Source organism: Prunus mume, linkage group LG6, assembly GCF_029339155.1.
Source record: "Prunus mume cultivar Tortuosa linkage group LG6, ASM2933915v1, whole genome shotgun sequence".
Taxonomy (NCBI): Eukaryota; Viridiplantae; Streptophyta; class Magnoliopsida; order Rosales; family Rosaceae; genus Prunus; species Prunus mume.
Genome location: NC_142703.1, coordinates 16,537,252 through 16,559,984, shown reverse-complemented (window position 1 = coordinate 16,559,984; position 22,733 = coordinate 16,537,252). Strand labels below are relative to the sequence as shown.

At 41.4% G+C, this 22,733-nt stretch overlaps 5 protein-coding genes across 6 annotated transcripts; all 5 read left to right on the top strand.

Moving 5' to 3' along the window:
* Nucleotides 1-985: 985 nt before the first annotated feature.
* Nucleotides 986-2,238, top strand: MEE14 (maternal effect embryo arrest 14). Its single transcript, XM_008238474.3, has 3 exons — nucleotides 986-1,346; nucleotides 1,533-1,606; nucleotides 1,712-2,238. The coding sequence occupies exons 1-3, from the start codon at nucleotides 1,094-1,096 to the stop codon at nucleotides 2,027-2,029; spliced, it is 645 nt and encodes a 214-aa protein (XP_008236696.2). The 5' UTR covers nucleotides 986-1,093; the 3' UTR covers nucleotides 2,030-2,238.
* Nucleotides 2,239-3,467: 1,229 nt separating this feature from the next.
* On the top strand, nucleotides 3,468-5,381 carry LOC103335483 (pollen-specific leucine-rich repeat extensin-like protein 4). Its single transcript, XM_089055518.1, has one exon. The coding sequence runs from the start codon at nucleotides 3,505-3,507 to the stop codon at nucleotides 5,353-5,355; it is 1,851 nt and encodes a 616-aa protein (XP_088911644.1). The 5' UTR covers nucleotides 3,468-3,504; the 3' UTR covers nucleotides 5,356-5,381.
* Nucleotides 5,382-10,515: 5,134 nt separating this feature from the next.
* On the top strand, nucleotides 10,516-16,492 carry LOC103335466 (BAT2 domain protein). 2 transcript variants are annotated; one of them, XM_089055561.1, is made up of 10 exons: nucleotides 10,516-11,252; nucleotides 12,243-12,476; nucleotides 12,797-13,003; nucleotides 13,230-13,327; nucleotides 13,724-13,814; nucleotides 13,889-14,092; nucleotides 14,175-14,431; nucleotides 15,207-15,297; nucleotides 15,392-15,608; nucleotides 16,058-16,492. In XM_089055561.1, the coding sequence occupies exons 2-10, from the start codon at nucleotides 12,288-12,290 to the stop codon at nucleotides 16,267-16,269; spliced, it is 1,566 nt and encodes a 521-aa protein (XP_088911687.1). In that variant the 5' UTR covers nucleotides 10,516-11,252; nucleotides 12,243-12,287; the 3' UTR covers nucleotides 16,270-16,492. The 2 variants fall into 2 exon arrangements, with proteins under 2 accessions (XP_088911687.1, XP_088911686.1); XM_089055560.1 differs by having other exon boundaries at nucleotides 10,570-11,200.
* Nucleotides 16,493-17,194: 702 nt separating this feature from the next.
* Nucleotides 17,195-19,723, top strand: LOC103335467 (protein LATERAL BRANCHING OXIDOREDUCTASE 1-like). The gene is made up of 3 exons (XM_008238477.3): nucleotides 17,195-17,874; nucleotides 18,804-19,134; nucleotides 19,313-19,723. The coding sequence occupies exons 1-3, from the start codon at nucleotides 17,414-17,416 to the stop codon at nucleotides 19,571-19,573; spliced, it is 1,053 nt and encodes a 350-aa protein (XP_008236699.2). The 5' UTR covers nucleotides 17,195-17,413; the 3' UTR covers nucleotides 19,574-19,723.
* Nucleotides 19,724-19,874: 151 nt separating this feature from the next.
* LOC103335468 (protein LATERAL BRANCHING OXIDOREDUCTASE 1-like) lies at nucleotides 19,875-22,418 on the top strand. The gene is made up of 3 exons (XM_089055563.1): nucleotides 19,875-21,288; nucleotides 21,508-21,835; nucleotides 21,978-22,418. Exons 1-3 carry the CDS (start codon nucleotides 20,816-20,818, stop codon nucleotides 22,236-22,238), a joined length of 1,062 nt encoding a protein of 353 aa, XP_088911689.1. The 5' UTR covers nucleotides 19,875-20,815; the 3' UTR covers nucleotides 22,239-22,418.
* Nucleotides 22,419-22,733: the final 315 nt, after the last annotated feature.

Sequence of the window (22,733 nt, the reverse complement as noted above, 5' to 3'; positions counted from 1 at the left end):
ATTGATTTGATTAATTAGGGATTTGATTTATTATGGTAAATCAAATCCCTAATCGTGGTAGGTATCAGATCAAATCCTAATTTAATTAGGTAACTCCTCATTTAATTGAGAATTGGGGAAGGAATCAAATTAATTCCCAACTTAATTAGGTAATTCTCAATTTAATTGGGTAACTCCCAATTAAATTGAGTAACTCTCAATTAGGTTGAGTAATTCCCAATTAGGTCAAATAATCCCCAAATGGAAGGAATTATTTGACCTATGGTATGATTTAATTCGGTTCCCACACATATCATACATATCATTGTCTTTTTTCCATTGGGTTAGACTCCATTGGCAATGATACATCAACTTTTATTGCTATATAGTTTTTATTTATTTATTCACAGTTATTGTTCATTAAATTTAAATTAATAAGGGCTTCCTCCATTAAAATTGACTTCGTAACATGTGATCAAAAATCAAGTCAAGATCAAATAACCTTGAAAATATTTCCCAAAAAATAAAAAAAATCCTTTGAAAATAAAAAATAAGATATCGAAAAAGAAAATATCAAACTTTTGTCAGTACGTTGCCTCCGCAAATATCTACAACAGGGGTAAAACGGTCACCCTAAAAGAAAAAGAACGGAGGAAAAAAATAAGCAGTGAGCTGCTGCTGAGTGCACGTGCCCTCTTCTTTTCTCTTCCCGCCCACGGATTCACACAAACCGCCGCGTTTTGCTTAGCGGATCCCAAATTCGAGAACCTATGACCCGGTCCCACATTGACACTTTCCACAAAAAGTCACCCTCCTCATGTCTCTACCACGTCAGTTCACATCCCAAACCTCCACCCATCTCATCGATCAGCGGCCAAGATTTCTCCGTCATTGTTTTCCGTCACAGCCACTTCACATTAACACTACTCAAATATCTTTGAAAAAACAATACTTAATTCTTATCCACTCGGCCGATGCCTCTTTGGTATAAAATTGTATGTCCGATCCCAATCCACTCCAATCCAATCAAACAATTTCTGAGAGAAGAAAAGAAAAAACCAGAAGCAAAGCAAAGCAAGAGAAAGTAGTGAACTTTGCGGTGTGTTTGGACACGATGATAAAAACAGTCATGCTTCGTTCTTGCCCTTCTTCTTCTCCTCTGCTCTTCGAAGCCAATAGAGAAGCTTTTTCTGGACGACCGTCTTCGCCGTCGTCGTCATCAACGACGCCGAAGTTCGCTTCCACTATCTGTTGTTCGTCCAGAAACCATGCTTACATTCCAAAGCTCGAGCCTTTTAGCCGGTCCAAGCTTGATCGCGCCATTAGAGACCCGCCCTTGATCGAAAAGTGCGAGAACGAACTCTCTGGTACGTACCCATCTCCTAAATTTCAAATTTTTTTTTTTGATGTTGTTATTGGTTAATCTGAAGTGGTTTTTGAAGGCATGATCTGATTTTGATTTTTGTTATTACCCGCATGAATCTTTCTTTGGGTTTTATGCTGTTTCAGTGAATTTTGTATTAACTTGTTCTGTTGATATGATTTTTGTTCAGATTACTGTTCAACACTCGAAGGAGACGAGTCTTATAGGTGCTGGAGAGCGTATTTTGAGCTCAAGGATCTAGAGGTACAAAAACTTTCTTACCTGTTAAATTATTGTTTGGCTGCTGAGAAAATGGAGGAAATTAAAGACAAGGAATTCACATATTTTTTTAAATCTTGCTGGGTACAGAAGGAGATACCAAAACAAGATGTGGAGAAGCTGATTCTTCAAGCAGGAGGTGTAAAGACATTAGTGGGATGCTTACATGGCATTGCAGCAATACAAAAGGATAAGAAACATGGATTTAATTCAGCAAAGCCATCAGATGTGGCAAAAGAAGGAGAGAGACTCTGCCCCATACCAGATGGGTTGCCAAAATCAGCTCAGGAGCTGGAGGAAGAAGAAAGTGCAAGAATGCCAGATTCACCCTTCACCAGGCTTCTTAGAATCAAGGGGAGGAGGCACCCTGCTTGGTATTCAGCTACCCCTGACCATGAAACAGATTGATCAAACACGAAGTTTTGTTTTATTTGTTTCATTTGTGAATATGTCTTTGGGATTTACTGAATTAGGAATGTGGTGTAATGGTGTTTATAGATGTGGGGATGTTTTGGTATTGATTGTTGGGAGGCTTTGAAGGTTTATTTTCAGTAGAGGACTTCAATCCCTGTATGATTTTTCATGAAGTTCAATGAATTAAAATTTTCCAAGCTGAAGAGATTGTCTTCAAGTTTCTTGTTATTTAGTGGGATTTCAAGGACTTCAGTGCCTGCTTGCTATGTCAACCTCATCTTAGCAAAACATGAACAGAGAACCTTATCTTCTTCTTTTATATGAATCCATCTTATCTAAAGTTAGACTTTTTGTACATGCATGTAAATAAAAAGTGTATACAGTATACTTAAAATGGTATTAATAAATAAATAAAAAGATAGAGACAGAAATCAAGGACACCAGAAGTTGTGAGATGGAAATGAGAGAAAAAGATTAAGGAAAAAAATTGGGAAAGGTGGGAATATTTTGTGAATGGTATGGTGATGCTTTCATATTTTAATGCTACATAATTTAATTGAAACCTTGGTGTTTTCCCCTTTTCAAAGTTACAAGGGGCCAAGCAACCCCAAGCCTGCCCTCACAGCTATTCCAAATCAGGGGAGGAACCTCAAAATAATGAGCACCCAAGGAGATCCATGGCTTAGTTTTGGGAAAGTAAAGTTTGATAATAAATAAATAAAAACTGAAAAACTGAGTGTTTTGTTCACCTAACCAATGTCTGAGACCATGGTACTATATTACATTATGAAGTGATTAATAATATGCTAAGGTGGCAACATAAATTACTATAACCCTCTGAATGCCCGTATCAAATCTTTTCCGCAAACCAAACAGCGAACTTTGGTACGTTTCAGGTTCCTGATGAAAAAATGATACTTGCACTATTGTAAGCAGCCACAGAAACAGGGGTTATAAGCTTGACCTTTGATTGGTGAGCAACAGCATTTCATCTTCTCTTGCTGATGCCATTAATTCAATGTTATTATTGGACCTCCTGAGGAATTTTTTTTTTCTTTCCTTTTTCTGCTAAAAACATGAGGTTTATGCCAAGTGGCAAATAGATAGATGTTATGCTATTTATGGAAAGACAACCTGATGCATGGAAACTAAATCTGGTGCAAAAATGGATGCTTAGGATTCAACAGCCAAATTTAGTCATCCAACTAAAAGAGGACCGGGTCTATTGCCAATTTTTAGACACCAGATAACTTCTGATGCTAAAAAATGAAGGTACCACCAAGTTTTGTGGGTGATGTGAAGAGCCCCATACTTTCCGGTCCTAAAACAAGAAGACCTGTCTTCTACAACCATTCAATTTCTGTCAATACACAACAGCCTCCTCCCCACAATATAACAGCTTCCCTCTTCACCTCATCCCCATGTCTTTATAAGCAGAGCCTTGTGCTTGCCGATTCAGTACTCATCCAATGGCTCCACCTCTCATCACAAACAAGGCCTCAGGCGGCTGCCTTCTCTTCTTCCTCCTATTCTCTTCATTCTCAGCCCTCTCGTTCGCCTTAACCGATGCTGAAGTCGCCTTCATAGCTCACCGCCAGCTCCTGACTCTCCCGGAGGGCGGTGACCTTCCTGAAAACTATGAGGTTCAAGTGGATGCCAAGCTCAACTTTGAAAACAACAGGCTCAAAAACGCTTATGTTGCTCTTCAGGCCTTGAAGAAGGCCATCTTCTCCGACCCTTTTGGCTTCACAGTCAATTGGGAAGGTGCAAATGTTTGCTCCTACAAAGGGGTCTTCTGTGCACCGGCGCTTGACGATGAAAAACTGACCGTTGTGGCCGGTTTGGACCTGAATCATGCCGACATTGCTGGCCATCTCCCTGTCGAAATGGGGCTCTTGACTGATGCTGCTCTCATCCACCTCAACTCCAACAGGTTCTGCGGCATTATCCCACGCAGCTTCAGGAGACTGATACTTATGCATGAGTTTGATGTCAGCAACAACCGCTTCGTCGGCTCCTTCCCTGTGGTGGTCCTCGAATGGCCTAGTTGCAAGTACCTTGATCTCCGGTACAACGATTTCGAAGGGGAGCTGCCTCCAGAGCTTTTCCACAAGGAGCACGATGCCTTGTTCTTGAACCACAACCGATTCACATCAATAATTCCAGACACCTTGGGCCACTCCACGGTTTCTGTAGTGAATTTTGGGTTCAACAACTTCACTGGTTGCATACCACGAAGCATTGGGAACATGAAAAATCTGAATGAGATTATTTTCATGAACAACCAACTTGGGGGCTGCTTCCCTCCTGAGATTGGAAACCTTGGAAATCTGCAGGTTCTTGATGTGAGCTACAATGTGTTTATTGGTTCCTTCCCAAAGACCTTCTTGGAGCTCCGCAGCATAGAGGAATTGGCTGTTGGGTACAACAGGTTGACAGGGTTTGTGACTGAAAAGATTTGCTCCTTGCCTAAGTTGGCCAATTTCACATTTGCTTACAATTATTTCAGTGGAGAAGCTCAGAAATGTATGCCAAATCCCAAACGTGAGGTGAACTTTGATGACACGGGCAACTGCATGCCTGGCAGGCCCAAGCAAAAGAATACTAAGACTTGCTTCCCAGTGGTCACTAAGCCTGTGGATTGCAGCAAGCATTGTGGTGTTGGTTCTTCAACCCCGGATAAGCCAAAGACACCGAGGCCTCAACCACCTCAGACGCCAAAGACCGAGAAGCCTCCGACACCCAAGGCTGAGCCACCACTGACACCAAAGGCGGAGCCACCTTCCATGCCTAAAGCCGAGCCACCTCCCACACCTAACGCGGAGCCGCCTCCCACTCCCAAAGCCGAGCCACCTCCCACGCCAAAGGCCGAGCCACCACCCACGCCAAAGGCCGAGCCACCTCCCACACCCAAGGCCGAGCCACCACACACGCCAAAGGCCGAGCCACCTCCAACACCAAAGGCCGAGCCACCTCCAACGCCAAAGGTTGAGCCACCACCCACACCCAAGGCCGACCCACCTCCAACGCCCAAGGCTGAGCCACCATCCACGCCAAAGGCTGAGCCACCTCGAACACCAAAGGCCGAGCCACCACGAACACCAAAGGCCGAGCCACCTCGCATGCCAAAGGCCGAGCCACCTCGCACGCCAAAGGCCGAGCCACCACCCACGCCAAAGGCCGAGCCACCACCCACGCCTAAGGCCGAGCCACCTCCAACACCCAAGGTCGAGCCACCTACCACGCCAAAGGCCGAGCCACCTCCAGCGCCAAAGGCGAGCCACCTCCAACACCTGAGGCCGAGCCACCTCCAACACTGAGGCCGAGACACCTGAAACACTGAGGCCGAGACACCCCAAACACTCGGGGCCGAGCCACCCCAAACACCCGGGGCCGAGCCACCCCAAACACCAGGAGGCCGAGCCACCTCAAACACCAAAGGCCGAGCCACCACCAACACCAAAGGCCGAGCCACCACCAACACCAAGGCCGAGCCACCACCAACACCCAGGCCGAGCCACCCCAAACACCGGAGGCCGAGCCACCTCAAACACCAAAGGCCGAGCCACCACCAACACCCAAGGCCGAGCCACCACCGACACCCAAGGCCAAGCCACCACCGGCACCCAAGGCCGAGCCACCACCATCACCCAAGGCCGAGCCACCACCATCACCCAAGGTCGAGCCACCACCATCACCAAAGGCCGAGCCACCACCATCACCCAAGGTCGAGCCACCACCATCACCAAAGGCCGAGCCACCACCATCACCCAAGGCCGAGCCACCACCCTCACCCAAGGCCGAGCCACCACCAACACCCAAGGCCGAGCCACCACCCTCACCCAAGGCCGAGCCACCACCAACACCCAAGGCCGAGCCACCACCCACACCCAAGGCCAAGCCACCATCCACACCAGAGGCCGAGCCACCCCAAACACAGAGGCCGAGCCACCCCAAACACAGAGGTCGACCCACCTCCCACACCGGAGGTCAACCCACCTCCCACACCAAAGGCCGAGCCACCTCCCACACCAAAGGCCGAGCCACCACTGACACCAAAGGTGAGCCACCTTCCAAACCAAAGGTCGGGTCACCTCCCACACCAAAGGCCGAGCCACCACCGACACCAAAGGTGAGCCACCTCCCACACCAAAGGTCGAGCCACCTCCCACACCCAAGGCCGAGCCACCACCGACCCCAAAGGTTGAGCCACCTCCCACACCCAAGGCCGAGCCACCTCTTACACCCAAGGCCGAGCCACCTCCAGCACACTGGGGTCGAGCCACCTCAAACACTGACAGAGCCACCTCAAACATCTGAAGTGAACCACCTCAAACACACAGGTGAGCCACCTCAAATACCAAAGGTGAGCCACCACCATCACCAACACCTTCACTGGACCGGACCCAACTAACACATCTCGGTCGAAGCATTCACCTCCGCCACCATCTCGAGCGGTGCAGTCACCTCAATCACCGGTATTCTCTCCACCACCACCAAAGATCGGTCCATTCCTCGCCGCCACTGTTCAGTCCCTACCACCTCAGTTCAATCCCCACCCCCCACGGTCAATCCCCACCACTACAGTTCAATCCCCACCACCACCGGTCGAATCACCTCCACCACCAGCTCCCACTCCATCTCCTCCTCTACCTCCTCCTGCTCAGTCTCCACCACCAACCGAACCGGACTTCGTGCTGCCACCAAACTTTGGCGCACTTTACTCATCCCCACCACCTCCAATGTTCCCAGGCTATTGAGTACTAGTTTATCATTTGACATGTTTCCCATATTTTGTATTTTTTTTAGTTTTTCAAAAACACCTTCTACACACACTCGCTTTGTAACTTGGAGAATCTTATTGAACAATGAAATTTGAAATTTGAACTACCTTCCATTACTACTTGATTAGTTACCTCTTTTATTCAAAATGCATGAAATTGTAATGTTAGCTTATCTTGTGTTTATTGCTAAGATGGAAACTGAAAACGAAATGAAATGTAAAAGAAAAATGAGAGAGAATTTAAAGGTTTGAAATTTGCAGTTTATCATGAATAAAAATTAATTTTATTATTAAGTATTTATTTGGGAAAACATGCCTCTATAATCTAGAAAATACTTTACATTATTGTGCAAGCGCTATGAAAAGTGTTTTTAGTTGTTTGAAAACGCTATTCACACCTCTAAAAAGCTATAAAATTATTCATTGTAGCGAGGTATATAATTGCTTAGGATTATATTAACCATCCACAGTACATACGTATTAAGGCAATAATGCATTGAAGTTGCCAAACATGTGTGGCTCAGTCTTTAGAAAAAGAAAGAAGGTAGTAATTTTATGAGATCATATGGTATTAGGTATCCCCCTAGTTCCTCCCATTTTATTTTTGAAAGCTACATCTAAACCACCAAAAACATTTGTTTTCAAAAGAGTAAAAGGACTACATTAGCTAATCATAACATGATAGTTGATGTATTATCTAACAACTAGTCATGATAATTGAAGTGCGTGCATATCTATAGTCACAACATATGAAAGCATTACTCTTTTTAAAAAAGGAGTGAATTAAGAATTAACAAGTACGTGACATAAGTATAAGTTCGGTTAGTTGATCATTTTAGCGCACTTGTCCTTGCACTCAAGTTCAAATCTCATACCTCATAAATTAAAGTAATTTTAAAATAGGGGTGCGCATTTGATATGTAAAACTCGCGTACCGACTATACCGAACCTATATGGTTTGGTTTGAATGGATTAAATTAATTTTTGTTTTCTAAATTACAACCCGAAACAAAAGTAGTGGTTAAAGAAGCAAGTTACATTCTCCCTAACTACTGAAAATTTGTATAGAACTGAAATTTAAAAAATAATTTTTTTATTTAATTACTAATATACGTGTCATGTGATACTTTGAACACAATGTTAAGTTTTAATTACAATGTTCCGCTTGAAAGTAAGTGATAAACAACCAAAATTGACCTTATTTAACTTTGTAAAGAAAAAAAAGGGGATTAGCTATACTTTAGTCCCTGGAGGTTTGTTTGTGCCTAATAAATCACGGTCATAAACTGACCGAAGGACCTCCTCTCGGCCCTAGCACTGCTCATGAACCAAAAGCGGTCACGTTTCATTAGGCATTTCGCTCTCCACTGAAAACAAGAGGAAAGCTGCGAAGGCAGAATCCTCTCGGCCTCACGACCGCGGTATTATGAGCCAAAGCCAAGGGCGTAAAAGACATGACCGAAGGTACTGCGGTCAAATCGCCACGTGGCCTCAGGGTCCCATGACCCATTTAATGAAGTAATGCCTCTGACTATCGCAGCAAGCCCACTAGTCGCAAGAAACATTTAATGCACGAGGGAAGAGGGGAAGTAGACTGAAGTCAAGATTTTGTAATAGAGATCAGAGTGGTTAGGCACAAGCACTCTCACAAGTATGCTTACAACTTGAGGTCAGATCACCAACCACCGGACCAGGGTATTAAATGCATTACCACGGCCGGGCGAGAACCCACGATCAGGGCGGTGGCTGAGATTTACCCGGATCCATGGGAGTCACACAACCATGCTTCACGATCCCAAATGCTGATTTGACTACCCACTTACCCCTATCAGGCTCCACCGCGCAGATCTTTTCAGCCTCGATTGTCCTTCCAAGACTTCCCCTATAAATACTAAACTGAAGACTACATTCAAGGGGTTCAAACACCAAACCAAAAGCCTCCCACGGAGCAAATTATATTTTCCTGTAATGCACTTTCAATACCTTTATTTGCTTTCCTAGGAGTAGTGGTAGATTGTAAGGAAAATTCATTCATCAATATCATATGACCCTTGATTTTCAAGGCGCCAGAGCACAATCTCTGTTGTCATCTCACTCACCTCATATATCATACGACCGTTGCTCTCTGAGCAAGGTGCCGGAGCACCGCCTAAAACCCGCCACCAACACCACCATTAAACGCCTTATAGCTTAGGCCATGAACTGACGGCCGAGATCGGTTCCTCTCTCGGCCACAATTGTTTGATCAGAGTCGAACACGAAACAGGCGCATCATTTAAACCATCTTCAACCCAAACCTCATTACCATCTCGGCCCGCGGTAGACCGTCTTTGCGCACGCCGAGCACAACCACACCGCATCTAAAGAAAGGCGTCGCGTGTTAACGCACATCCCTCGGCCCGGAGCACTAGGCCGTGAGATTTTTGCGACCAACGAGTTTAGTGTCGGTATCGACATGGGCCCTAATGTTTCCATTAAATCAATTTCATACCAGACATTTCAAAGTATTACCAATTTACATCTGCCGTTACATTGACCGTTAAAGTCAGACGTTAAATGCTGACGTGGCAGTCGTAGGACCCACTTCATAACCAAATTGCATTTAAAAATATTATTCAATTAAATTTTTTAAAACAGAAAAAAAAATAGAGATTTTCTATTTAAACCCCGCACTTCTCTTTGTTCACCCTAATACTTAAATTATTAAGCTATCAGTTTTATTATTATGTAAAAAGACAAAAAAAGTCATTCAACTTAATATTTAACCTTAATACATCTATCTATACACACACATCACACTCCATACCACTCTTCAAGGATCATACAATCTCAAAATTCAAGGATCATCAGTTACCCCTTGTGAGGGATTGGATTACTTTAAGAATTTCCAATGTCATATCAACTTGATGAGCTTAAAGACTTCCTAAGGTTCCGAAGGATGCTCCACATGAATGTGGATATAATGAAGAGGATAATACCAGTGATAATTGCATATTTTAGACCAAGGTTCACCAGCAAATTTACTAGAAGCCCAACCAATACAACACCAAAGAAATTTGCAGACACTGCTGCCCAGAATGGCATATGAAGAATGGAAGCTATGATGGCTCCTGTCCATGCTTCTGTTCCAGGGAAAGGCACAACCACAAACAACATCAGACCAAGCCATTAGAACTCCTCTACAGGGCCAGCTTACTCTTTGGCTCTCACAAACAGTACGTTAAGGAACCGAGTTGCGGCCTTATTCTTTCCAGCAAGGAAAGATGCAAATCTCTTCAAGTAAAGTATGATGAAGGGCACAGGAACCATGTTCCTACAAATACATAGTCTTATTGCTAATGTTGTGGTCATTGGTTTTCACTATCATCATAAAGCGAAACCAAACAAACTACAATTTCCCATATGATCTAATCATAAGATAAAAATAGCCTTGTGAAAACAACAAAATCTCATGTATACTACAAATATTGTTTAATGATTTAAGTATTGGGGTGAACAAAGAAAAGTGTGGGGTTTAAATAGAAAAACTTTTTATTTCTTCTTTTTTCAGCTTGGGTTGTATTTAAGGGTAGTTTGGGAAGATAGTGGGGTTTTCTTAGAAATTGTGAAAATTTAAATTAGAAGTTGGGGTGAACTTAGAACATGGAATGAACAAAAAGAAGTGTGAGGTTTAAATAGAAAATCTCAAAAAATATTCCCCACTCTATCTCTTTCTCTCTCTTTCTCTCTCTCTCTCTCTCTCCGTGCCCAGAACTTGAAGACCCCACCCACATATCTGACCCATTTATCTCCCTTTCTCGTTCTGGCTCTCTCTCTTTCTCCCTATCCCTCCCTCTCTCTACTTTAGTGATGGAGAAGAGGAGATTATCGCTCAGAGAATCGAAGCAGCTGTTGATTTCCTTCTGTGCGTCGGTGATGAGCTTGGAGAGGCGGTAGGAGGGGATGGTGGCGAGGATGAAGACGGCGACGGCGCTGACATCAGGATCGGGGAAGTCGAGATCCCATCTTTGTTTCTTCAGATTTTGATTTCTCCATTTGATAATTAGAACAATCTTGGACTTTTCAACTTAAAATTGATATTGGGAAAAGGTTTTTGGTTTCAATTTTGATAGTGAAATTGGTTATATTGCATTAAGATTCAATTGGTAGGATTTTGGTTAATTTTGATTCTGGGTATAGTAGGTTTGTGAATTCTCTAAATTAGGGTTTAATGTTCTGTCAATTAGGGATTAGGCTCACTGTGAATAATGGGTTGGTTTTTTTAGGTGGAACCAAAGAGAAGGCCGTTGCCTGATTACATGGAGAAGGCTCAGAAAGATGCTAATGCTAATATGAGAGCGGTCTTTGTGGATTGGCTGGTGGAGGTTGCAGATGAATATAAGGTCTTTCCAAGCACTCTTCATCTCTCCGTTGCAGAAGGATGTCGTCTGATTGGTACAATTGTTTTTCTTCTTCTGATGAGTTCTGACATAACAGAAAATGGGACCAAGAACAAAACCCTAGGACTCTCCAAAATCTCCTAAACCCCAAATATTTCTTCACTCCAAAATCTCCTTTTTGGCCTTTGATGTGCGCCCTCTTTTCTTTCTTCCTCCATTTCTTCTCCTTCGTCTTCTTCTTCATGCTTTGTACTCTTCCACAACCCGAAAACCCATAATACTAAGCATGCCCACATGTCTCTAGAACGACCCGAATCCGACTCCTCTCTTGCGAACCCAACCCAGACACGGTGAGAGAGGAAGAGAATGAGATAGTGAGTCGGAGAGGGGCGGATATGTGGGTGGGGTTTGTATGGCTTCAATGGTGGTTGGGTGGGGAGGTGATCGAAGATGGGTCGGAGATGTGGGTGCGGTTTTCAAGTTCTGGGCAGAGAGAGGGAGGGAGATAGGAGGAGAGAGCGCGAGAGAGAGAAAGAATGGGGATTTTTTTTTCTTCCTGTTTTAAAAAAATCTAATTTCATAATTTTTTAAAGATTTATTTATCTATTTTTGTTTACACATCAGCATCAAAGTGGGTACCACAATTGCCACATCACCAATTTAACAGAAATTTTAACGGTGGACAGTGTAAATTGGCCGAATTTGAAAAATATTGGGTGTAAAATGATGAAATTAAAATCCGGTGACCCATATTAAGAATGACCTCATACCTTGAGGGGATCTTTTAATGTTAATCCAAAAAACAAAGTGGACTGATAAAAATTTCGTACCAGGCCGAACTGAACCGATACGTGCCCCAAGTATAAATTCCAGCCCCACCCGTCAGTGTCAAATGAGTGAAACCAAAAAACGGCGTCGTTATGGTGCTTGATTGCCTTCGAAAGCACGTTGAATGAAGCAGATAGTTCTTTTCAACTTCCTAAAAAAAAAAAAAAAAAATCTCAATCAAATTGCTCATATTTCAAACTTCCATTTTTCTCCATAGGGCTTGAGATCTCAGACTGTGGACTGGTCTTGGCTGCAATCGACAATGGAGGAAGAAGACAAACAGCCACTGAAGGAAGAGAAAAGTCCTCTACAAGAAGAAAAAGAGGAAGCAAAAAAAGCAGAAGCAGCTGAAGCACAAGCATCGCCGGCAAAAAGTGGAGGATGGGGAGGCTGGGGATTTTCTTCTGTTTTCTCAGATCTCCAGAAAGCCGCCGAAGAGATCTCTCGCAATGTAAGCGTCTCTAGCATTTCGCAAGTGTATATGAATCTCCATTTTTATTATAAACTTGCCTTATTATTATTATTTTTTCTATTTTAGGAAATTAGAAATTAGGGTTTCTAAGTTTGGGAAAGGTTCGTTATTGGATCTAATTTTGATGTTTTTAGATGTATCCGTTGTTAATTAACTATTCAGACTGCGAATCTTAATGTAGGTTTTAATTGGGTAATTATAAAATATATGCAAAGATTTGTCTATTCAATCCAAATTGAAAAGTTTAGGTTTGCAGCATTTTGTAATTAAATGTGTGAAATGGTTATTTGTGGATGCAGGCGGCTGCAGTTGCTCAGACTGCAGCAAAGAGCATTGCCGACATGCAAAACCCTGCGGAGGACTCGGAAGAATCTTCCAAGGAGGAAGAAGGGGATACTGAAAAGGAAAGCCAGGATGGGATGGAAAGCCAAGATGAGCATGAAAAGCAACGAAAGGCTGCTCTGGAAAAATTGGAAAAAGCTAGTGAAGATTCGTTTCTCGGTCAGGCAAGTTGTAAATTTTTAAGCAGTTGAACTTTCCTTTTATATGTTTGCAATTATTGCGCTTATAATTTTGCATCTCTCTCAATTTGATATAGGACACTTTAACATTACATTAGTTTCTGTTCAACTGGACTGGAGCTGTTTGTTTCTTGACTTCTGTAACTATCCTCTGAAGCTGATACCTTTTATTTATATTTCACTAAGCATGCCGTTGCTATAATATTTTCAGGGTTTGAAGGTACTTGATAGTTCTGTGGAGAATTTTGCTTCAGGAGCGTGGCAAGCATTAGGAAGTGCATTGAAAGGCAGTACTGATCTAGTCCACAAGTATGTTCCACTGCAGTTGAATGTTTTAATATATTTTACATTATGTTAGAGGAAACAAGAGTAGTTGCATTGCATTTGGGGACAGTTTTTTGGGGTTATTTTCTGGGTTAAAATTAGTAATCAACAGATGCTAACTGGTCATATACTTTCTCTTGTTTCTCAGGAGCTGTGTACATAATTTTTATTTTTGTAGTTCTAGGATTGTAGAATGTTGTAAAGATGATCTAGTACTGCATGATGTAGTAAATATGGTTTTATAAGTTCAAAATTGGTGCAGTAATACAGTTGTATTGTGTTTTATTGACAGTGGTCAAGTTTGACTTTACCAACTTCTCTAATTACTTTCTAGTACTAGCATTGTATTTTGTTATTGAAATAAGTTTTGTTGTTCTCTAGGCTTGAGAATTCAGCTGTGAATCTTGCGGGATCCATCCAGCAAGGTGGTTTGCCTACAGCTGCTGGTTCTGCTGCACCATCCTTATTAGAGGTTTGTATTCTCCTGTTACCTGGCTTGTTAAGTTATATTGACTTCATTGCTTATATCTTGGTTTCATGTTACAGACTGGAAAGGCTTTTACCTCTAAGGGAATGCAAGTGCTTGAGCTTGTAGGCAAGGAAACTTTGGATCTACTGATCACAGAGACTGGTATAGAAGTTGAGAAGAATTCTAAACCCTCTGAACAGGAAGCCGAAGAGGATCAGTTATACGAGGAAGTAGGATTTGATCGATGCTTCTATATATATGGAGGTCCAGAACAGTTGGAGGTCATTTTCTTAATCCTGAGGGTTAAGTCTTGTTATATTAAGGAATAAATTTATTGAAGCTGTTGTATTGTAATACTGTCAGGAATTGGAGGCGTTGTCCAGCCATTATGCACTATTATTTAACCGGAGAAAAGGAAAATTATCATCAGAACAGAAATCTACTTATGATGGAAAGCTTAAACAGGTGCAGCAGATTTTCAGTTTGGATATTGAATTGGATGGAAGTGGTGCAGAGTCGGATAAAGGCAAAAAGAAAGAGACTGGAGATGATGGAAATAGCGATGAGATGAAGAGTTTGCATGATTCAAGCGTCAGCAAGGCTGCTGATATGGCGGCTGGGTATTTTACCTTGTTTAATTTATATTTTTATGTATTTTCCATTTTCTTTTCCTTTTTATACAGATTTTGTGAATATAATTAGTATATTTGCTTTCATGCATGGCTGTGTTAGGTCTATTGCTTCTTTTTGGACTTTCATCCGATTTTGACACATTCACTAGAGCCAGAATTAGATTACAACTGCTGTAAAACTAGCTGTTCTTGCATCTGTCAGAGTTACATCAGATGGATTTTCACGAAGTCACTGTTGATGATGCGTCCTGTCTATACCCATCATTCTTGTCTGTGTGACTTGATTGGAGATCTTACAATCCTACTAGATGATTTCAAAATGAATTTCTTTATAATCATTTGCTAAAAGAGATTTGAGTTTATGGATCAGATCCCATCAGTTTGGTACTTGACATGCGTGACATTCTCAAAAAATGTTACTTTAAAAAGTGGGACTGGTGAAAGGCGAGTCCTGTAAAAAGTTATTGCAGGGTGTTGATATGTCCAGTTTCTAAACTGATTGCAATTTGATCAGCCTCCTCATTATACACTTTTTTATTTATTACAATTTCAGGAACGCCCAATTAATAGAAGTGGAAGCTGTTTGCTCCTCTTAATTATGTGACCTTGTCTGAAACATAGGAGTAGAAACATGCCTGGTCTTTTATGCTTAACTTTATTTTTATACATATCATGCCTTAACTACTATTACTTTTGGATTTTTCTACGTCCATTCTCCTTTTCCACAACCCTCTAAGAATCTTCTGTATTTAACATTATTCAGGTTCACAAGTGCTTTAGCTGGACAAGCTGTTAATGATATAATTCAAAGAACCACCGGCCGAGTAGAGAGTCTTCACTCAGAGGGAGTTCATGTATGGAGTTATCTGGGATAACTGTATTATATTCTATTGGCTCTGCTTTTGTTGACTTGGGTTTAATAGTTTTGATGTAATCATATGTCTGCAGAGACTCTCGGAAATGTGCTGCTCTGCGGTGTCTCAACTGTTGATGCTTGGTAAATCCATCATATCTAGTGCAAACAACACTCAGGTAGAAGATGCGGATGCTGATGTCGAGAATATTGATTGGCCTGAAGATTCTGTTGAGAAAGCAAAGATAATCAGATCAAAAGCGCAAGCAATGACTGGATACATGGAGGCAGTGTCCAGTAGTTTCATCACAGGTTGATATCCTGGAGCTCTGTTTCTTTGTGGTTATGCTCATAAATGACTACTTTTTCCTAGTTGCAATATGCCATTACAGTTCACCCTGTTGTGCTCAAAGGAAAAATACTCTGAGATTACTCGGTACCTCAACAGCAGAGTGGTTAGCTATTAGTTGACTGATCAGTTGTACGGTTGGAAAGATAATCCGCATCCGCATGCATGCAGCAATCTTTTGACCCAAATATAGCCATTGTATAAGCTATGAAGTCCATGTATATTGTTTAGGGTTTAGGGAGCCTAATTCCTAAGGTCCCCAACTCAGAAAGCCTTGTGTCTTTTCTGTGTGCTTTTAGACTGAGGTCTTGATGATTTTCATTTCCAAGTGGATTTGTTCATATCTGATATGCAAGATATGTATTGTAGCAGATATTTTTGTTGACAGTTTGAGTCTTTACGAACTTGTCAGGCATATCTGATGTTGCCGAAGCTTATCTAGCAGCCATAAAAGGTGCTTCTGCGGAATCCCATGACGTGCTTCCACAGACATCAATCCAAGAAAAAGCCAGTTCCTTCTCTAAACATCTCCGTGATGACCAGAACACAGCTTTGGGCAAAATCCAGGACGGGCTTCACTACTTGTCGTATGTGGTCGTTTCAAGCTCTATGCCCACTGCATGAGAGAACTCAGATCTCTGACCCTTCACAAGCTCTATTTGTTAAGCTTTGTAAATAGTGGTTTTTCAAGTGGGTTTGAGTTCTCTTATCATTTCAAATGTTATACGAAATTGAAGGAAAATTCTTGTTAGAACTCTTAAACAGTCAGCAATTTGTAACAATGAGGAAGGTAGAGATTATGTATTGCGTTAATTAAGGTTAAGTTGATGGATCCTATACACAGCTATTCTTGCCGCCTTGGTTTCATTAGTAATTTGGATGGTCTAGTTGACAAGAGTGCGATATTACCACTTACCAGGCTTGTGAAGTGTACTTAATTTTCAAATGACGACTTGAAACAACGTAGTAGTATTGTACACAATCTCTAATCAGCACATGAATCATAAATAGAGATTCGAACTCAATTCAACAATGAAAACAAAAAGAGGGATTTGCTCAACTCTGCAGCCTTTGAGCAAATTCCTTGCTCAGTTCTGATGGACGGGCGCTTTGCTCACTTCTAATGGACAGTCGCCGAAGTGCCCGTGGGTGACTTCTAGCTGTTGGTATAATGTGTTGCAAATACTGACATGAGCGACTGCTCGAAACACTCTTCTGACTTTTAGCAGAATAATCTTTCAATTCTTAGTGCAAATCCCTTATGATATGCGTCCATATGATGTTGCTTGCTGCCATGATAAAACACTTCTTAGCCAACCCTTTTTGCAATAATCCTTGATAGGGTTTTTAATAACAATGGTCCTGAATTTGTGCCCGATTTGCATTTTGTTAATTGAATTTGGAAAATGGCTGCCATTCCCACCATAGGCGCTCTATGAGCGCGTTGGAAGGTTGTGGCCTAGTTCTCCCTCACCTAATCAAGACACTACAAAAGCAGCAGATGACCCTAGATGTGTGTCGCTAAAGAAAACAACCACGGTATACTTGTCGGTCTATCCTGCAGTGATACCTTCCAAACTCTGTATTACCATATTGTCTGCATTTACCAAACCAACATTTTCTATTCCGAAACTGTCTACATTCATTGTACAGAAGAGAAAATTATGCACGGAAAAATCCAAAATATATATAAACCAACGCCACTTTCTTCCACCAGAAAACCACTTCCACTAAATTTTACAATCTATCTGTTCTTGAATCTTAACCAATGGGAGAAATTGATCCAGCCTTCATCCAAGCCACAGACCAGAGGCCCAAGCTCAACCCCACAAACCCAGTTGCTGATGAAATCCCCATAATTGACCTCTCAGTTTTAAGCAGCCCTGATGAGACCAGAAAAGTGGTATCAGAGATAGGCCATGCATGCAAAAGCTGGGGATTTTTCCAAGTTATAGATCATGGGGTGCCATTGGAACTGGCCAGGAAGATTGAGGAGGTGGCTAAGACATTCTTTGAACTACCAGCAGAAGAAAAGAAGAAGGTGAAGAGAGACATGGTGAATGCACTGGGGTACCATGATGGCGAGAACACTAAAAATGTTAGAGATTGGAAGGAAGTCTTTGATTTCTTGGTGGAAGATGAGTCTTTGGTCCCGGCATCACCTGAGCCCGATGATAAGGAGTTGAGGAAATTGACTAATCAGTGGCCTCAGTACCCTCCTGAGTTCAGGTGTTTTATATTTGCTTATTTGAATTGTTCATTTCTAGTTTATCTTTGCTTTGTAATAGGTTTGCATAGAGTTGGCTGATTCTGGATTGCTTTAGTTGAACTGAGAACAATATGGAACTGAAAAAAATTAACATTTCTGCAAAAACTTAAACAAACTTGGACCGCTTTAGCTGATTGTGCAAAATTAAATTAAAATTGATTCTGGATTGCTTCTTTGATTTTTTTCCCTTCTTCAATAAGCAGTGTTCTTTTATAACTTGATTCATCAGAAAATTTGCCAACTCTTAGAAGGTTTACAAGTTTGGAGACATGATTGGATACAAGAAAACTGATTTGACTTAGAAATCAGCACGATCTAGTATAGGCTTTTAGTCCATGAGATTTTGGGGCCAAAATTGTTCAGGGAAATTGGGTTTGGATCCCCTCAGAAGCAAAACTGGTTCTGCATAAATTCTCACTTGGAAATAGGACCATGTATTCCACTAGGATAATATTGTATGATGCTAGCATTTTAGACTTTAGTTGAACTGAGAGCAAACTTGAACTGTAAAAAGAATATGTCTGCAGAAGTTCTGCCCCTTCAAATTTCCCCCTTCTTAATTCACCATAAGAACTGCTGTTTTCATACGTGGTTCATTAGACAGGTTACTCTCAGAAGTTTTACAAGTTCGGATTCAAACAGATTAAACAGATTTGCCATGAATGCCCATGTAGTACAGGCTTAACTCCACCAGGTTTACAAAAACTTAAGTGTAATTGAGTTTAAATCCCCTCAGAAGCACATGTTGGTTAAGATTCAAATAAAAAAAAAACTTATTAGCTACATTTTGCTTAAATTCTCACTCCACCAGACTAATATCCTATGATGCTAACGTTTTGCCTTTACATTGGCATGTGGTCTATGTACTCCAATTGGCTGCCTTGAGTAGAGAGGTCTGCCAGGAGTATGCTCGAGCGGTGGAAAAACTGGCTTACAAGTTGTTAGGACTAATTGCTTTGGGCTTAGACCAGCCAGAAAACAGGTTTAATGACTACTTCAAAGACCAGCAAACGAGCATGGTCAGATTCAATCACTATCCTCCATGCCCTTTTCCTCACCTAGCTCTAGGCGTTGGGCGCCACAAGGATGCTGGTGCCTTAACCGTCCTGGCCCAAGATGATGTTGGAGGACTAGAAGTTAAGCGGAAATCTGATGGAGAGTGGATTCCAGTCACACCCACCCCAAATGCCTACATCATCAATGTTGGTGACATTGTTCAGGTACTATTCATGAACTGTGAAATGAAATTTTCCCATTATGTCTTATGAACGACATTAATGCATTCATAATTATGAATGAGATTGTAATTGCGAGTGACCTTGTGCACAACACCAATAAATTTTTTAGACACTTGCATGAGATGTACGTTCACTTTGTAAACGGCGTTTTTATCTGCAGGTTTGGAGCAATGACAAATATGAGAGCGTGGAGCACAGGGTGGTAGTGAATTCTGAGAAAGAAAGGTTTTCAGTTCCATTCTTCTTCTTCCCAGCCCACCATGTGATGGTGAAGCCCTTGGAGGAGCTACTGAGTGATGAAAACCCTGCCAAATACAGGGAATACAACTGGGGAAAGTTTTATGCTACGAGAAACCGCAGTGATTTCAAGAAACAAGAGGTGGAGAACATCCAAATTCATCATTTCAGGTTACCAGAGTAGATAGGATATATCGGTGAAGTGAAATGTTATCCATTGCTAGCAACATAAAGTCCTTTTAGCTTCTTGTGAATATTGTGCTATGTAATCAGGTCAGAGGCTTTCAAAACTTGCTTTTATAACAACATGTCCTTTTAGCTTTTTCTGTCTTTATATTTTATGATTGTTTTTCAGGCAGTTTCTGAGTTTAAATTTATCACCAGTTACTCAGTCTAAGCAAGACATATTTATCAATGTGTACAGTTTTAAAAAATTTAATCATCAGCATGAATTTCATACTAATCCTTAAAGCCAAAAGAAGAAAAAAAAAAATTTGATGCAACTATGAATTAGGATTATCCAGAACATTGCAGCTAATGGAGTGCAGCAGAGCCCAAAAAAGAAAACAGAACTGGAAAAAAAGGTACAACCCTTATAGTAAACAACTATTTAAGCAAGGGGCTTGTAGCTTAAGTGGTTAAGAGCATTTACCCATGCACCGAGACCCTAAGTTTGATTCCCCCTTCCCCAATATCACTTGTATATAAAAAAAAATAAAAAAAAACTGTTTAAGCAAATTAGCATTCTTCTCAAGAGAAAAAAAATGTAAGAAATGATGTAATTAATTAAGACATAGGCAAAGATAACAAAACAGTACAAGACCTGTTCGTCAAGCCCAAGATTCTTCAATATCTTTTGTTGTAATGGTAGTGACAAGCTGCTTCCATTACTTACAGGGATAATATTCTTCCTGCTGCAGCGGAACCAGCGGAATTAATTTAATTTAATTCTAGCAGCCCCACCCATCAATGTTTAATTTTAAAAAATGAAGAAGAAGAAGAAGAAGAAAATTTGGATTGTGTAGCAATTTGATTTTGTTGTGACATTTTGTGCGTTGGTTTTTTATTCTTTCTTTAGAAGAGTGAGTATTGCACTCAGTAACTGATACAATCATACTTATTTCAAATTAATACCTAAAAGAAATATTGGTGTCAAGTCAGACTTTGGTTCCAAAATGTTGCTGTACGTCTGCAATGGCATCATAGCAAAGAAAAAGACAACCATGCAAGCACAAAAGGTCACAACCCTCTACAAAGCAAAACCGTGCAGCACTAGGTAATCTCCACCTAGTAATTTACCCAAACCCTTGTCCAGATTCAATATAAAAGTACAAGCACTTGCATTATAAAAGCTACCAGTGTCGTTGTTGCTTCAAAGTGGCTTTTCTAGCAAAATAAATCATTTGTTAAACCAAGATCACCAGCCATGGGAGAGGTTGATCCAGCTTTCATCCAAGACCCTGATCACAGGCCTAAACTCTCCATCACCGAAGTCGAAGGCATACCCTTGATTGACCTGACTCCGATTATCTCCCCGGACTCCATTTCTGACCCTAAAGCTATTGAAGCGGTTGTTAGAGAAATAGGCAATGCATGCAGGGACTGGGGGTTCTTCCAAGTGATCAATCATGGAGTAGTATTGGATAAGCTCCGAAAGATTGAGACTGCTGCTAGGAAATTCTTTGCTCTGCCTTTGGAGGAAAAGAGGAAAATTAGGAGGGATGAAAAAAGCGTGTTAGGTTACTACGACAGTGAACGTACCAAGAATGTCAGAGACTGGAAGGAGGTGTTTGATTTCACAGTGGAGGAGCCTACTCTAGTCCCGGCTTCGCCTGACCCTGAGGACAAGGAAGAGACAGAGTGGTATAACCAATGGCCTGAGCACCCTCCGGAACTAAGGTAACTAAATGATCACCAAAGGTAGTATAAGTATATATGTTTTAGCTAATTGTAATAGGAAAGGGAAATCTTGATCACCTATCATCATAACTTGTGAATTATAATGTGTATCAAACAAAAAACACTATCTCTCATCACTTTGTAACTTATTCAGTTGTGCCGTAAGGACCCCATGCTTTTGAGCTTCCTTTATATGATATAATACACTGCCTTGACCAGGGAGGTCTGTGAAGCATATGCTCGAGAAGTCGAAAAGCTAGCTCTGAAGTTGATGGGACTTATTGCCTTAAGCCTAGGCTTGCCAGAAAACAGGTTCAGCAGCTACTTCAAAGACCAAACAACTTCTATCAGACTCAATCACTATCCAGCTTGTCCTTCCCCTCAGCTAGCTCTTGGTGTTGGTCGTCACAAGGATGGTGGTGCTTTAACCGTGCTAGCTCAAGATGACGTTGGAGGATTGGAAGTGAGAAGAAAAACAGATGGAGCGTGGATTCGGGTTAAGCCCACCCCAAATGCCTATATCATCAATGTTGGTGACAGTATCCAGGTTCATCACTTCAATCTCTATATTAACTTGTTATGCTCAAAGCACTTTGAAGTCTGTCACTTTTGAAGATATGCTAATTAGTCTATTCCGGTGTTTATTGTTTTTCGCCAGTTTCTCATAACAAATGAACATGTTTATGCAGGTTTGGACCAACGAAAAATATCAGAGTGTGGAACATAGGGTGATGGTGAACTCAGAGAAGGAAAGGTTTTCTATCCCTTACTTCCTCAACCCATCCCACTACACCATAATCAAGCCTTTGGAGGAGCTAATAAATGAACAAAACCTTGCCAAGTATAGGCCCTACAGCTGGGGCAAGTTTATGACTAACAGAAAGCTCAGTAATTTCAAGAAACTCAATGTTGAAAACATCCAAATTCATCATTTCAGGGTATCAGAATAAATGGATTAGAAGGACTGTTTCTGTATGACCAATTGATAGTAATGTTATTTCTGCTTCCTGTGCTATCAACTCAGAAAATAATGCCAGCTGTATAGAGAAGGAAGTAACTTGTTAGGAACTTCTGAAACATGGCGTGGTTAATGTGGCAATAAGATCTGTAATATAATTTATCTACAAGCACATGTTCTGCTTCAAAAACTAAGCACATCTCCTTATAAAGAAAGATTTGCATAAAGTTGGCCAGTGTTTGGTTGCTATTGTGTGAACTACAAACTTGAACTGCAAAAATAGCGTCTGCAAAAATTCTGCCCCTTTGATCTCTTCCCTTCTCAAAAGTTTCTTAAGTTTGGACATGATTGGATTAAAGAAAACTTGTTTGAAGTTCAAGTTTGATGGCCAAAACGGTTCAGGGCAATCGGGTTTGAATCCCCTCAGAAACTAATACTGGTTCTGCATAAGTTCTTACTTGAAATATAGGACCCTGAATTCAGTTAG

Coding starts and splice junctions, on each gene's coding strand:
- LOC103335466 (XM_089055560.1), top strand. CDS start 11,117: ATGGAGAAGGCTCAGAAAGATGCTAATGCTAATATGAGAGCGGTCTTT. Junction 11,201..12,242: donor AGGTTGCAGATGAATATAAG/GTCTTTCCAAGC, acceptor TTTTCTCCATAG/GGCTTGAGATCTCAGACTGT. Junction 14,432..15,206: donor GCTGCTGATATGGCGGCTGG/GTATTTTACCTT, acceptor AACATTATTCAG/GTTCACAAGTGCTTTAGCTG.
- LOC103335468 (XM_089055563.1), top strand. CDS start 20,816: ATGGGAGAGGTTGATCCAGCTTTCATCCAAGACCCTGATCACAGGCCT. Junction 21,289..21,507: donor GAGCACCCTCCGGAACTAAG/GTAACTAAATGA, acceptor TGCCTTGACCAG/GGAGGTCTGTGAAGCATATG. Junction 21,836..21,977: donor ATGTTGGTGACAGTATCCAG/GTTCATCACTTC, acceptor ATGTTTATGCAG/GTTTGGACCAACGAAAAATA.
- LOC103335467 (XM_008238477.3), top strand. CDS start 17,414: ATGGGAGAAATTGATCCAGCCTTCATCCAAGCCACAGACCAGAGGCCC. Junction 17,875..18,803: donor CAGTACCCTCCTGAGTTCAG/GTGTTTTATATT, acceptor TGCCTTGAGTAG/AGAGGTCTGCCAGGAGTATG. Junction 19,135..19,312: donor ATGTTGGTGACATTGTTCAG/GTACTATTCATG, acceptor TTTTATCTGCAG/GTTTGGAGCAATGACAAATA.
- LOC103335483 (XM_089055518.1), top strand. CDS start 3,505: ATGGCTCCACCTCTCATCACAAACAAGGCCTCAGGCGGCTGCCTTCTC.
- MEE14 (XM_008238474.3), top strand. CDS start 1,094: ATGATAAAAACAGTCATGCTTCGTTCTTGCCCTTCTTCTTCTCCTCTG. Junction 1,347..1,532: donor GTGCGAGAACGAACTCTCTG/GTACGTACCCAT, acceptor ATTTTTGTTCAG/ATTACTGTTCAACACTCGAA. Junction 1,607..1,711: donor TTGAGCTCAAGGATCTAGAG/GTACAAAAACTT, acceptor TGCTGGGTACAG/AAGGAGATACCAAAACAAGA.